The 12,671-nt window shown below is 40.9% G+C and overlaps 1 protein-coding gene across 1 annotated transcript; it reads left to right on the plus strand.

Moving 5' to 3' along the window:
• Nucleotides 1-2,163: 2,163 nt before the first annotated feature.
• Nucleotides 2,164-11,993, plus strand: LOC130259916 (melanotransferrin-like). Its single transcript, XM_056504725.1, has 17 exons — nucleotides 2,164-2,405; nucleotides 3,843-4,006; nucleotides 4,348-4,447; nucleotides 4,834-5,010; nucleotides 5,194-5,356; nucleotides 5,465-5,529; nucleotides 6,187-6,344; nucleotides 6,823-7,009; nucleotides 7,182-7,330; nucleotides 7,539-7,629; nucleotides 7,935-8,003; nucleotides 8,254-8,436; nucleotides 8,723-8,879; nucleotides 9,557-9,639; nucleotides 10,440-10,624; nucleotides 10,910-11,096; nucleotides 11,385-11,993. The coding sequence occupies exons 1-17, from the start codon at nucleotides 2,351-2,353 to the stop codon at nucleotides 11,432-11,434; spliced, it is 2,223 nt and encodes a 740-aa protein (XP_056360700.1). The 5' UTR covers nucleotides 2,164-2,350; the 3' UTR covers nucleotides 11,435-11,993.
• The last annotated feature ends 678 nt before the right edge of the window (nucleotides 11,994-12,671 follow it).

The following is a 12,671-nucleotide window of genomic DNA, read 5'->3' on the forward strand; positions in this document are numbered from 1 at the left end:
GGGATTTTAGGGAGAGGACCCGCCCCATGGGACAGACACAATGCTGTTCCTCCAAGTGAGATGTCTGGCTGGGCAGTGCAGTAGGATCCATTCTGGTGTCCCTTGCCTGCATGTTGCCTGGCTGTCTACTGCCCAGAATGCATTTTATAGAGTTATTTGGTTTTCCACTATCTTAGATGCATCCCTAGATGAATAAATGCTACACTCCTGGCAAGTAGCTAATTACCTTTCTCTGACGGTGGCAGAGGGGTAGTTTCATACCATGAATCAGCAGGAAAATAATTCAAGAGTCCTGGCACTGTGTTTCCACATCCTTAGTGCTTTAGGCCATGGTCCTCATGCAAGCTGATTAATTTAAATTCCTGATTTAGGTTTGTTTATTTTCCTAACCAGGCCTAAATGAAGTCTACAACAGCTTCAAGTGATTCTGCCTTTTTTTCACATCATCATAGGCAGTGGTATCTGTATAAGTATCTTAGATGTGTACAGGAAAGCCTTTCATTGTTAAATATGCAAAATTTGAGGGGAAATCCAGATACGGCCCTCATGAAACAGTAATATTATTAGCTGAGTGAACTGTTGGGATTTACATATCCTGTATATAATGGTGGGATTGGCAGGAAGTAAAACCTCAAAGAAGGTGGGATTTGATGCTGTTAGATGCTTTGTTAGATAACTAGCCCTGCAAGAACCATTAGCTTTGGTGTGTAAATGCACCCCACCGGTGGGCCTGACAGACAAGTTTCCCCAGAACAGACCGAGAAGTGGTTCAGAGATGAAGGTGCATTTAAATGTAACACATTTGTTTATAGTGTAAAATAATTGTCACAAGGCTAAACTGATTAATAATCTGTCCTGATCTAATTTTTCTCCTTGGAATTAAAAGTAAGTATGTAGACATGTAACTATTTTAAAATATCTTTTATCATGTGTCTTGTTCTTACATTTAGTTATTTTTTAAATATCTGGTAAGATTATATATTCTGCACTCACTGAGGGATAAAATGTACTTCCCTAAGGGTACTGAGCTGTGCTAGGCCTGTGCAGCTGAGCCAAGCCAAAGAGGGGATTAATACCACAGTTCCTACCACAAAGGAGTGAGTGGAGGTCTTGGGGCTTGAGATCATTTGTTCAGGGAGAGCAGGAAGAAATGAGAAATGCCTCAGGCTGGATGAGGCTTGGAGCAACCTGATTTAGTGGAAAATATCCCTGCCCTTGGCAGGGGGTGGAACAGGATGAGCTTTAAGGTTCCTTCCAACCCAAACCATCCTGTGATTCTGTGTTACTTTTTCTGTCATCAGATCAGTGGGAAACAACACCTCAATGAAGATCTAGAGAGGGAACCTGTGAAACTTAAGAGATAAGCAATACCTAAGTGTGAAAAAAGCAAGTGGGGAATGATGACTGAATCACTAGGGAAGGATACATAAGGCAACAGAAGAAACCTGGGAAAAGTATCTGCAAAAGTACATGAAGTAGACAAAGCATCAGGGAAATCTGTAAGATGAAGAAGGAAAGCAGAAGTAGGATAAAGGCTCTATTCCTCCAGAACACTTGGAACAGTTAATTCTTTCCTGAATAGGAAAGATGAAACCATATTAACAATATTTTATGTATCATCAGACACTTCTGCTTATATATAATATATAAATAAACTTTTTTTTTTCCCTGCCATAGAATTAATGATGTTAATAGCTGCTATAGAGTAGTTTAGAGGTAATAACACTTGAGGTTAAGCATTAGAAAATAGGGGAATAAGGCAGTTTGGATGAAATTGCTGGGCTGGAATGGGATGAAGAGAATCAAAGACAGTCAACAGTGTCCCAGCTCTGTTCTGAATTCTTAGGGAGGCATAGGACTACTTTTTGTTGAAAATAACTCAGTAGATAAGCCATTATCAGGTGAAAAAAACCAAGGTAAGAAGGACCCTTCAGTATTCTGTAGCGAGATAGAGTCAGTAGTTTGGATAATTCACTTAGCTTTAGGTATTTTTTTTAAGTTAGGTGTAAGTCTTGCCTGTCTCCCAAAGGCATTTGGGTGCCTTTTGAAACAGCAGAAGTACTATTTATTTCTAAAGCAGAGGCTTACATTTCTGTGTGTCTGATAACAACAGAGCAGAAAATGCATGGATCCCATCTGCAGTAGGAAAGGGACACTGTCCCTTTCTCCTTTGCATACAAGGATATACCATCCTCTGACTGTTCGTTTGTTTCCTTAAATTTTAGTTTATCCTCGTTCATGTCTAAATCCCCCTTGTTATCTTCCAGAAGCTTTGTTCATCTCTGTGGAATTCCTGGTATGAGAAGGCAGAGCAGCAGGGTAGAGAGAAGATCCTTGCTGAGCTGCTGTAATGATGAAGACAGTGATTTTAATTGTCCTAATCACCTTCTGTTTGCTGGCTTCAGGTAAGGCTGATGCAGAGAGGGACAGAGAAAGGTTGTCTCTGGGCGGGTGACATTCAAACTAATACATGCTTTGGGTTTGTTTTCCTCTGTGCAAAGAAAGAAGTTGCAGTTAGAGCTGCGCCTGTATTTTTTCTGTTTGATCATTGGCAGATGGTGACCCTGGTTGTTTTGAAGCAGCTTGATACACAACTTCCTTAGTAATTCAGTGAGGGTTTGTTTCCTTGGAATAGTTGAGATCTGTGTACTCATTAGCAGTGTCAAAATGAAGCAGTGGACCCCAAGCTGCTCCTCTCTAAAACTGCTACAAGTTCTTCTTGGAATTTTGCTGAATTAATGACAAAACAAGAGGACTAATGCCTGATGCTATGCTCAAAGAAATAAAAACTTCCATTATTTAATTGTACACATTGCTAGTATTAGTAGTTCTCCAGAGAATCAAATGCTTAAACATCTGGAAATGAAAATGTTACAGATATTGTGGCATTTTCTGTATGTTCAGTTCTGATTTTCATTACGTGGCTTAAGATTCTCTCGAATTACATAACTGCATGCTATTTTTGTGTAAAACAATCACTTTTTTCCCTCCTTAAATGTCTAGTATCTTCTTGGAGGTGCATATGATGATATATTTCAGAGTAGAATGCATTTCAGAGGAATAATATGAGATGGAATAATTGTAGCCTAAGGCAAAAGAAGAAATTTTTGGGCATGTCTGGATTGCTTTAAAGATGTAGTTTCATATTTGGTTTAAACCCACTGAACCTCCAAGTCCTTCTGGAAAAGGAAGTTTCACCTTCACCTGTACCCTTAAATGCATCTTTTTGGTGTTTCCAAAGGAAATAGCAGAGCAAAGGTTAAAAGAATGGCCTGAACTGATAACCAAAGACAGCAGTAAAACAGATAAACTCTGGGGAATGCATGTTTACATCAAGATTAGAAGGTTTGTGCTCTGATAGAGTGACATCCCAATTGATTTGTTAGGAGAAAAACTGCACTCTGGTAACAGGAAGATGGTTATCCTACATTTTAAGTGCCATTCCTTCTTTCCCTATCTCAACAGGAAAACAGGCCATAGCCATAAACACATCCTTACCTTTGGTTCCTCCTAATCCTGGGTGGCAGCCTTACCTAAAATTCACTAAGGAAGATTACATGGCAAAAGATCTTGCCATAATAATTTCTGATTCTTAATGAATCTGCCTGAAACAATTCTGTTGCTTTCAGTCAAAAGGAAGCAAAGACACATATTAAACAGCATCAAATGTTCTCATGTTGGACAAAAGTGACCTTGGTCACATGTGGCCACATCTCTTGGGTGCCTCTGAGTGTGTGAGTGAGCACAGTCAAGCTATTTGGAAGTTTTCTTCCATAAAGTGTTAAACTGAGGGGTTTTTCCATTAAATCCTACAAATCTTGACTTCTTTTTTGACCTTACAGGGAAGAAATTCCGATGGTGCACCCTTTCTGATCTGGAACAAAGAAAGTGTGCTGAGCTCTCCAAGGCACTTACAGCTGTGGTTCCCCTCACTACTGCCAGTTCTTTTACTAGGATTTCTTGCATCAGAGCCCACAATACATATGACTGCATTGATAAAATCAGGGTGAGTTCACAGAGACTTTAAAAATTGACTTTTTGTCCAAATCCTCTTGGATTTGGAAAAGGTAAACAGAAACTACGGGAAAATAAAATGATACTGAAATAGCTAAACTGCTTATATGACGAAGTACAGTCACTTGAGAGGCAAGAATTAAATCCTGTGAGCATTTTACCAGATGTACTGTTTTACCCCAGCTAATGTCTTTGCAATCTCCAAGAAACAGAGAAAGCTGTTTGGAAATAAGTAGACAAAAGCAAACTACTAAATTAAAATTTGTTCAGTCAGAAACTGTGGTCTTGAACCTGTTTCTTACTTGTTTTGAGGGTTTTGGTATTGTTTTAAAGGCAAATAAAGCAGATGCTGCCTCCTTGGATGCTGGAGATGTTTACTCTGCTGTAAAGCTGTACGGTTTGGCAGTGGTGGCAAAGGAGATCTATGATCAAGGTAGGTAAAGCTGAAGAATAAACTGAAGTTCTGATTTGGCTAAAAAATGGCTCTAGATTTCTTGAAAAAAAAAAGTCAGTATGTTGTTATTAACTTTGTAGAAATATGCAGGTGGCTAAGAATTATTTCTAAAATATGTAATGATGATGAATAAAATATCAGTAACCTTTCTGCCTGTGGTACTGATAAACTTGCATTGTTTGTTTGGCAAGGTGCTGTGTAGCCAGTACGTGGTTAAGTTCCTGGCACGAGTACCTACATTGAGCAGGCCTAAGATAATTTCTTCTTTAGCCATATTCACCGAAGTAGTTCAGCTCTTCTTCAGAGATGGAAGCTGCAGAATTGAGATGATTTTTTTTTCTGTTACACATTTTGTGCTATTGCAGGAAATTGTGTGTTTGCTGTAGCCATTGCCAAACGAGGAACCCTGGATATCCAGAGCCTACGAGGGCTGCGCAGCTGTCACAATGGAGCCAGGTGGACATCGGGCTGGAATATTCCACTTGGCTTTCTCCTTGCAAGAAATTATCTTTCCTGGGATGAGGCACAGCCTCTGAGCCAAGGTAGATGATGGGAGCCATAGGGCTACCTCTGGCCACAGTGAAAGTAACTGAAAAGCCAGTAGATATAGGAAGAACTAGTTATGGCTGTGATAAGTTTGGCCCCTTTTCCTCTTCGGATTTTTTTCCCATTTGACTTTTTTCTTTCTTTTTGTTTTGTTTTGTTTTTTTCCCCTACACCTGCAGCAATTAGTGAGTATTTCAATGCAAGCTGCATCCCTGGGGTTGGTCTTGCTGCTCCCCGATTGTGTGCTCTCTGCCAAGGACAAAAATCCTATGTCAGAGACAGGAACCACTTCTGTGAGACAAGCAATAATGAACCCTTCTATGACTCCGAGGGAGCCTTCAGGTGAGCTGTGGGACACTGGGGCTGAAATCACTTTTTTTGGGGAAAAAGGACTTACAAGGTAGGAAAGCCAGGTGAAATGTTAATAAGATGGCATTTGTCTTCCTGCAGGTGCTTGAAGGATGGAGTGGCAGATGTTGCCTTTTTAGATCATCTAAGAATTATGAGTGCCACAGGTAATCTTTAAAATGAAGTTTTCTTTTAATCTCTGTGCTCTTTCCTGCACAGGTATTTGAGGGATATGCCTATATTTTTGTTGTTTCTAGAGAAAATTCTATCCGTGCAAGCCATTCAGGGGTATTTCTTGGCTTTCCACACAATTCAGAAAGAAACAAAACAGTAAAGTGTGAGTGAACAATGATTGCTCACAGGAGATTCTTAGAATGGGAACAGACAGGTGACTTCATTAGATGTATCTCTGGCACACCTGTCAGTACTTGCTTTGCCTGAGTTACAAGATTCCTCTTAAAATTCAGTGTATTGAGCTGCATAGCTGTGAAGTTCCTGTACACTTTCCTTGTACTTTTAAATTCAATTGACCACCGTAACAGAGGTGATTAGCAGTAGTATTTGCAGGTAAGTTTTTGAATAAACGCATTTACAGGGGTACAGCTTAAAGAGGATTTTGGAGCAGCTCTGGCTGAGGTCCCTCTATTAGTTAAGAGAAATACTTACCAAAGACAACTCCCAAGTGTGCTTGGTGCACTGTGCTGCATATGCACTGTGCATACCCTTTAGCAATCTCCACTGAAAAATGTTGTGCATTCCATCTCTGTGGCTGCTGCCAAGTCATGGCTCCTGTCACAGACTCAGGGAGTGTCTCCCTGTTCCAGAGTCAGAACAGCAGGGATATGAACTCTTGTGTCCTGACGGGTCCACAGCTGAGCTGACTGAATACAGCACCTGTAATCTGGGCAAGGGGCCTGGCCGTGGCATCGTCACCCGCAGCAACTTCCAGAAGATCACCAACAAATTTCTTAGCATAATCCAAGTGAGTGAATATTATAAGCTCTCTATGTCCACAGTTTTTTCTTCCATCTTTGTGTGGCAATTATGACCTATGTTCTCTTTTTTTCTTGAGAAATTTATAGTTAGTGTGAATAAAGTGCTAAAAATTGTTTGTTCTGGGGAAGGATCTTGCATTGACTTTTGTAAGGTTTTGCTTTTTTCTAAAGTGTTCTTCTGTAGGAGGCTGGGAATAAATCAGTAAAGAAGGAGAAGATGCCATAACACACAAACTGGAAAATGGCTAATGATGTTCATCCTGCTGTGGAACTTGAATCAATTTTTATGTAGCTGAGGGAGATTCTTAGGTTCAGGCAGGGCTCACTTTTCTTCATCTTTTTCTCAACTTATAATTAGTATTTGATATCTTGAACACTGATACAAAGGGAGGGAAGGCTGAGGCTGCCTGTTGCTGGAAGAATGAGCAGATTTGTTGCAATTTAAAAGTGTTGTTCTTGTCCTAGCGCCTCTTTGGGCGTAAAGGAAAGGAAAGAGACAGATTTGAACTCTTCAGTTCAGCATCTTTTGGGGGAAAGAACCTGCTGTTCCGAGATGCCACTCAGCACCTGCATCTTCTTGAGGAGCAGCTGGAGATTGCCTATGTCCTTGGTCTGGATTATGTAGCTCTCCTGAAGGGACTCGGCCATGAAGGTGAGAACCATTCCAGAGGACTGTAGCTAAGGAAAGGGAAGGGAAAGTTCTCTTTCTACATTATTCCTCCCTTCAGGCACAAATGCATTTACTTGAACATCCCCTTAACATGTAACAGAATGGTGCACTGCTGACATGGCATGACTGGTGACATGATCTGCTTCCATTTCAGGGAGCTCTTTGGACAACAGCGTTGTGCGCTGGTGCTGCATCAGTGATGCTGAGCTTCGCAAATGTGAGGAGTGGGCACTGAACATCAAATCCGACCCATTAGTCTGTGTCCAAGCCACTTCCATGACCAAATGCATTGAAATGATCAAGGTAGGAGACTCCTTCTGCTCTGGGTATAAGTCTGCACAGGGTGTGTATCTCTTGTTTGAACTAAAGAGAAGAAGACTAGTTTGAGGAATAAGTGAGGATGAGAAGGAATTTATGCAGGGGAATTTCCAGCCAGTAGAGAAGTCTTGCTGCTTGCACACACAATTAATGCAAATCCTGGTTTTGTTATTTTTTCTAATGCTGCTGGCAGAGTAGTGAGGCTGATGCGGTCACGCTGGATGCAACACACGTGTACATTGCAGGGAGATGTGGACTGGTGCCTGTAGCTGCAGAATGCTATGGTGAGTTCTTATGCGACCTTATCAAGAAGAGAGGGAATGAAAAAAGTACTCTTAAGAATATAGTTAAATTTCCATAGTTTGTGATGTTTTGTGATGGAAGCAGGAGTCAGTATAAACATCCAAATATTCTTCCCAGCTCTTCCACTAACTGACTCTAGCATTTGGTCTGTTTATTTTATCCCTTCTGTTAAAGGGACAAAGGTGCTGACATGGCTGAAGAGGATCACGAGGGTTTTGAAGGAATGCTGCCATGTAAAAGGAATGACATCAGTGGCAAGATCCTTAATGTTTATCTCTCCTTCCAGGGGGAGATTGTGCCCCAGCAGCTGAGACCGTGGAGAAAACGGGGAAACTAAGTAATCCGAAGCACAAAGGTAATAGAAACTTTGAGAAGGCATAAGGTCTAGATTTTCGTGAGACTGCTGTAGAGTTTATGTAAGAATATATTTGTGTGTTGGTTTAGAATAGAATTTTCTGTGCAAGGACAAGAGCTTTGTGGCTAAGCAAAGAGTGTAGGTCTTGTACTCTAACTGAAGATACTGTGACAAGATGAGGGAGGGAAGGGGCTCCGCCCTTCTGGAATACTTAATTGCCTTGCTATAACTGGTTGTTACTGTTTCACAGCACTACCACCGATTTATGCTGTTGCCCTAGCTAAGAAAAGTGCCAAACAGATTCACATCCATAACCTTAGGGGAAGGCGATCCTGCCACAGTCATCTGTACAGTCCTGGAGGATGGCTACTTCTATCCACACACACAGTGGGAGCTCGGCAGAATGATACTGAGAACTGTGATATTGCCTCTGGTAAGGGCTGCTCTGGATTCTCTCTTAATAAAAAATAGATCATGAAAATCTGAAGAACTAAATCCAGAAATAAAATTGAGCAGGGGCCATGAGGACCCGACCAACAACTGAAGACTACACTTTCAGATGGTGTTGAAGCAGCTTTTCCTCCTATTTGACTGTGTGTCACACTATTTAGCCCTCTTCTTGCTAGTTGTTAAGAAAGGAATTTCATCCTGTCTTTTCTCGTATGTGAAGAGGCTTGGGAACATCTTGCCTTAATTTCATCTCAGTTTTCTTTACTCAGCTTATCAGAATTACTTTTGGAAGGGCTGCATGCCAGGAGCAGATGGAAACCTGTGCAAGGTGTGCATCGGAGATGGTGAGGTGGAAGGAGCTCGAGTGTCCAGCAGATGTGCAGCAAATCACAATGAACGTTACTATGGCAATATGGGAGCACTCAGGTGAGCTTTTTGTGAGAGTCAGAAATGCCGAGCAACAGCCAGAATTGCCTTTTTATTTTGCTGATTTTTTTTTTTTTTTTTTGAAGGTTTTTTTTTTCCTATTTGTTAAGCATTTGGCTGTATAAACTTTTGCTAGCGTGTATTTTGTTTTGGTTGCAGTTGCTATGGGATGTTCAGCAGACTGATGATTTTAAATGGTCATGAAACCATTTCCAGAGCAAGGCAATGCTTCCATACATGTAAGGCTTAGAGCATTGGTACTGACTCATTAAAGGGAAGGGATGAAAGAAGATCAGAGAGCAGGGGTTCTATGGTAAGAAGCAGTGTAGCATACAGGAGATAATTAAACAGAGTGGAGATATAGTCAGAGAAGACTATTAAAGGTGAAAGCACTCTTATGAAGTATACATAATGCAGTTAGTAGAGAATTCCATTCTCTTTCCTGCCTGGGCATGGGTGAAGGCGCACATTGTGCAGCAGCTTTGATTTGGGACTTGCTGTAAGGGATGAAGAGGATTGTCTTAGCAAATCTCTATGCTGAGATCACCAACATATTCCAAGGGATTAGAGATGGGAGGGATACTTCCAGCTACTCCTATTTTAGCTTCAGGTGACCATACAAATATCAGTCACCATGTAGTGCTGCCTTTGATCACTTTGTTTTTTTCTTGCATTAGGTGCCTAGTTGGTAATCCCAGTGGAAGAAGCTTTGGAGATGTAGCTTTCCTGGAACACTCAAACCTGCTCCAGAATATAGAGGGTAAGATGCAGATATTATCTTTTCATTTGAGAATGTCCATTCATGTCAGTTACTTTCCACAAAGCACCCATCACTCTTGAGGATCAGTCTTTACAGGTTTAACTTAGGTTCATGAAATTTGGCTTGTAAATGGAACATTGCTAGATGCTTTCTACATATAGGTGTTCCAGTAATATTGTAAGAGAGGAAAGAACAAGAATCACCCAGGGCAAAGATGTGTGTTGGGATAATCATCCTTGGAGACTTCACTAAATTTCTGGAAAGATCAAAGCTTTAAAAGGAAAACCAAAATATGTTTTTCTTAGAGTCAAGGTGAAAAGGAACTCTCATTAAAGCAAAATAAAATTCTATTTTAGGCAATTTCAGTAAGAGAAAAGACTTTTCTAAGACAGGAATCTCTCTAAAATCAAATGAAGTTATAAGGGGCTGGAAACCCACAGGAATTCCTGCAGCAATTAGCAGTTTGTTTGGGGAAGCAAAGAGCATGCAGGCTGAATTGCTTTGTTTCCAGAAAGGGATCTGGTTACAGATGCAAATGAGACATGATATGCTGTTCATATGCCTTGATGTTATTCTAATTTAGTTGATAGGTGCTGCTTAAGTTCACTGACCTCAGTGGAAACACTGCCCTGGTCCTTATGCATTCCTAAGAAATGACCACATAGCACACACTGTGTTTATTTTGAACACATTGACTAAACTTCTCCCTCTCAAGTTTTAACATTTTACTTATAGAGATTCACCCTCTCTTCTGCTTTAATTTTTGAAAAGGATAACCTTTCACTTCACATTTTTTTCAGATCTGGGCAGCTCTAGTTGGGCAAAGGGTTATACCCCCCTCGACTTTGAACTGCTGTGTCCGGACGGAACACGCGCTGCAGTCACGGAATGGGCAGGCTGTAACCTGGGCCCCATTCCCCCCAGCGCAGTCATGACTCGACCTGTCACTGTCACTAAAATCTCTGACTTTCTACTGAAATCTCAGGTATGACTATTTGTTATGTATAACTGCTGAAAGCCCTTTCAAGACGAAAAGCTTTATATAGTAGTGCCTTCAGATCCAATACAAAAGAGATAAGAGATTAAGAAAATAATTATTTGGATTCTCTTAAGGAGTATTTTGGCACCAGTTCCCAGTCCACAGAGGCCATACTTTTACTGAGAAATGAGGCATTGCAAAAATGCATCTTTTTGTACTAATAAGAACAGTGATAGATAAAAGTAATATTAATGACCCAAGCTGTGAAATCTTTATTCCTTTTCTGTTCAGGAATCTCTGGGAAGCAAATTGGATTCTGAGTTCCAACTCTTTCAGTCATGGAAGTATAGTGAAAGTGATCTGCTTTTCAAAGACACTGCTCAGTACCTTGTTCATGCAAGTCACTTGAGCTATCAGGACATCCTTGGAGAATCTTTCATGCAGCTGGCAGAATCAGTGTTTAATTGCACACCTGCAGGTAAAGTCAAGTTCCTAATTCCGAGTTAGAGAGAAATGCACCAGGCAGCCTTCTGTGCACAGCTCTGGCCTTTTGTTCAGACTGCATGGAGAAGTATGTTCTACCTAACCCTGTTGTAACAAATTTCTAAGGAGTCCTGTGTTAGACTCATGTGAGACTGAGTTGGTAACTGCAATTCAAAAGGGGAATTTGACCTCTATTCTGCTGTTTTATCTGAAGTACCTGAAGAACTTACTACTTTTGAAGCTGATAGCATCTTTAAGTCTATACTTTCTTACTGGTTTGCAGGCATTTTGGACTTCTGCAAACAGGATATCTGTGCATCCTCATCCAACTGACAGCTCATACAGAGGCTTTGCAGGGCACATAACACCTGCTGAGAACAAGGAAAAGAACAACATGCAAGTCCAACTGATCCAAAGCAATCAGCAAGGAAACAGTAATCTCTAGAAATGTATGCTGAACACTTTCTTGTCCTTTTTTTTTTTTCCAGCAGATTTTATGTTTATGATGATGTAATACTACTCATATGTCACCCCTTTCTTTTTTGGAGCATGGCAACAGGGGGAACAGCACAACCACCAGCACAGAACTAGGATCAGCATTGCGGAAAGAGCAGGGCCAGTACCATGGACTAAAATACTGACTGGTATGAGTGGCACAGGTTAGTTGGTAGCATTTTGCCTTGCATTATAAACAGTTTCCATCCAAAAACCCCAACCAACTGATACTTTGGTAGTTGCAACATTGTCTTCCTATATCTGTTATTTTGGTTGCAGCTAGATAATCCCTGCTGAATGCACATATGTATTTCTTCTTTAACCAACAATTTTTACTAGTAAATCAAAACATTTTTTCTCACCAATAAATGTATTAAACATTTAATAGCCAGCACAACTGGATGCTTGCAGCAATGGATATTCCTCTTTGTCAATACCTTAATCCATTACTTTATATTGACACTTTGAAGATTCTCTGAAATGTCAAAATATTATCAATTAAACACCATAAATTTTACAAGCAGAAACTGCCTAATCTGAAGCCTTTTGAACAGAAATCATCTGTTCATCATCTGTATCATGTTAATACATGTCCCAGTATGGTGACAGAGCCAAATCCTCATTTGCTGTTGCAGCCAGTGAGCTGCAGCCCTGAAGGAGCAGGGGAAAAAGCAGGATGCTGGTTTAGGCCTCTGAGGTGCTCCTGCCTTTCTTTCCTTGTGCTTCCCTGCCATCTGTGGGGTCCATGTGACACTGCACTCAGGAGGAGGGAGTTCTGAGAACAGTGAAGAAATGCATCTGGCAGCCTAGCTTGGCCAAGAGCAGCATGCAGCTGATCAGGGATAAATTAAAAATCTGGGTTATACACAAGATTTTATGGATTGGAAGGACAGGATGTTATTTTCTGACACAGACATTACAAATGATTACTAGCCTTGTTGCTGATCCCGTGCTCCAGCTTTGACTCACAAACATCACTGTGCTGCCTTACACAGCCTGTAGTACATGAACCACTGGGCAGCCTCAGCCTTGAATCTCAGCAGGAACTGTCTGTGCTTCCTGGCTCCTGCTACTC

The sequence above is a fragment of the Oenanthe melanoleuca genome, chromosome 15 (genome assembly GCF_029582105.1).
Source record: "Oenanthe melanoleuca isolate GR-GAL-2019-014 chromosome 15, OMel1.0, whole genome shotgun sequence".
NCBI lineage: Eukaryota > Metazoa > Chordata > Aves > Passeriformes > Muscicapidae > Oenanthe > Oenanthe melanoleuca.

What these genes read in the sequence shown, in the direction of transcription:
- LOC130259916 (XM_056504725.1), top strand. Translation starts at nt 2,351, where the DNA reads ATGATGAAGACAGTGATTTTAATTGTCCTAATCACCTTCTGTTTGCTG. An exon ending in AAGAATTATGAGTGCCACAG is followed by an intron (nt 5,530 to 6,186) that starts GTAATCTTTAAA and finishes TCCCTGTTCCAG; the next exon opens with AGTCAGAACAGCAGGGATAT. An exon ending in AAGTAATCCGAAGCACAAAG is followed by an intron (nt 8,004 to 8,253) that starts GTAATAGAAACT and finishes ACTGTTTCACAG; the next exon opens with CACTACCACCGATTTATGCT.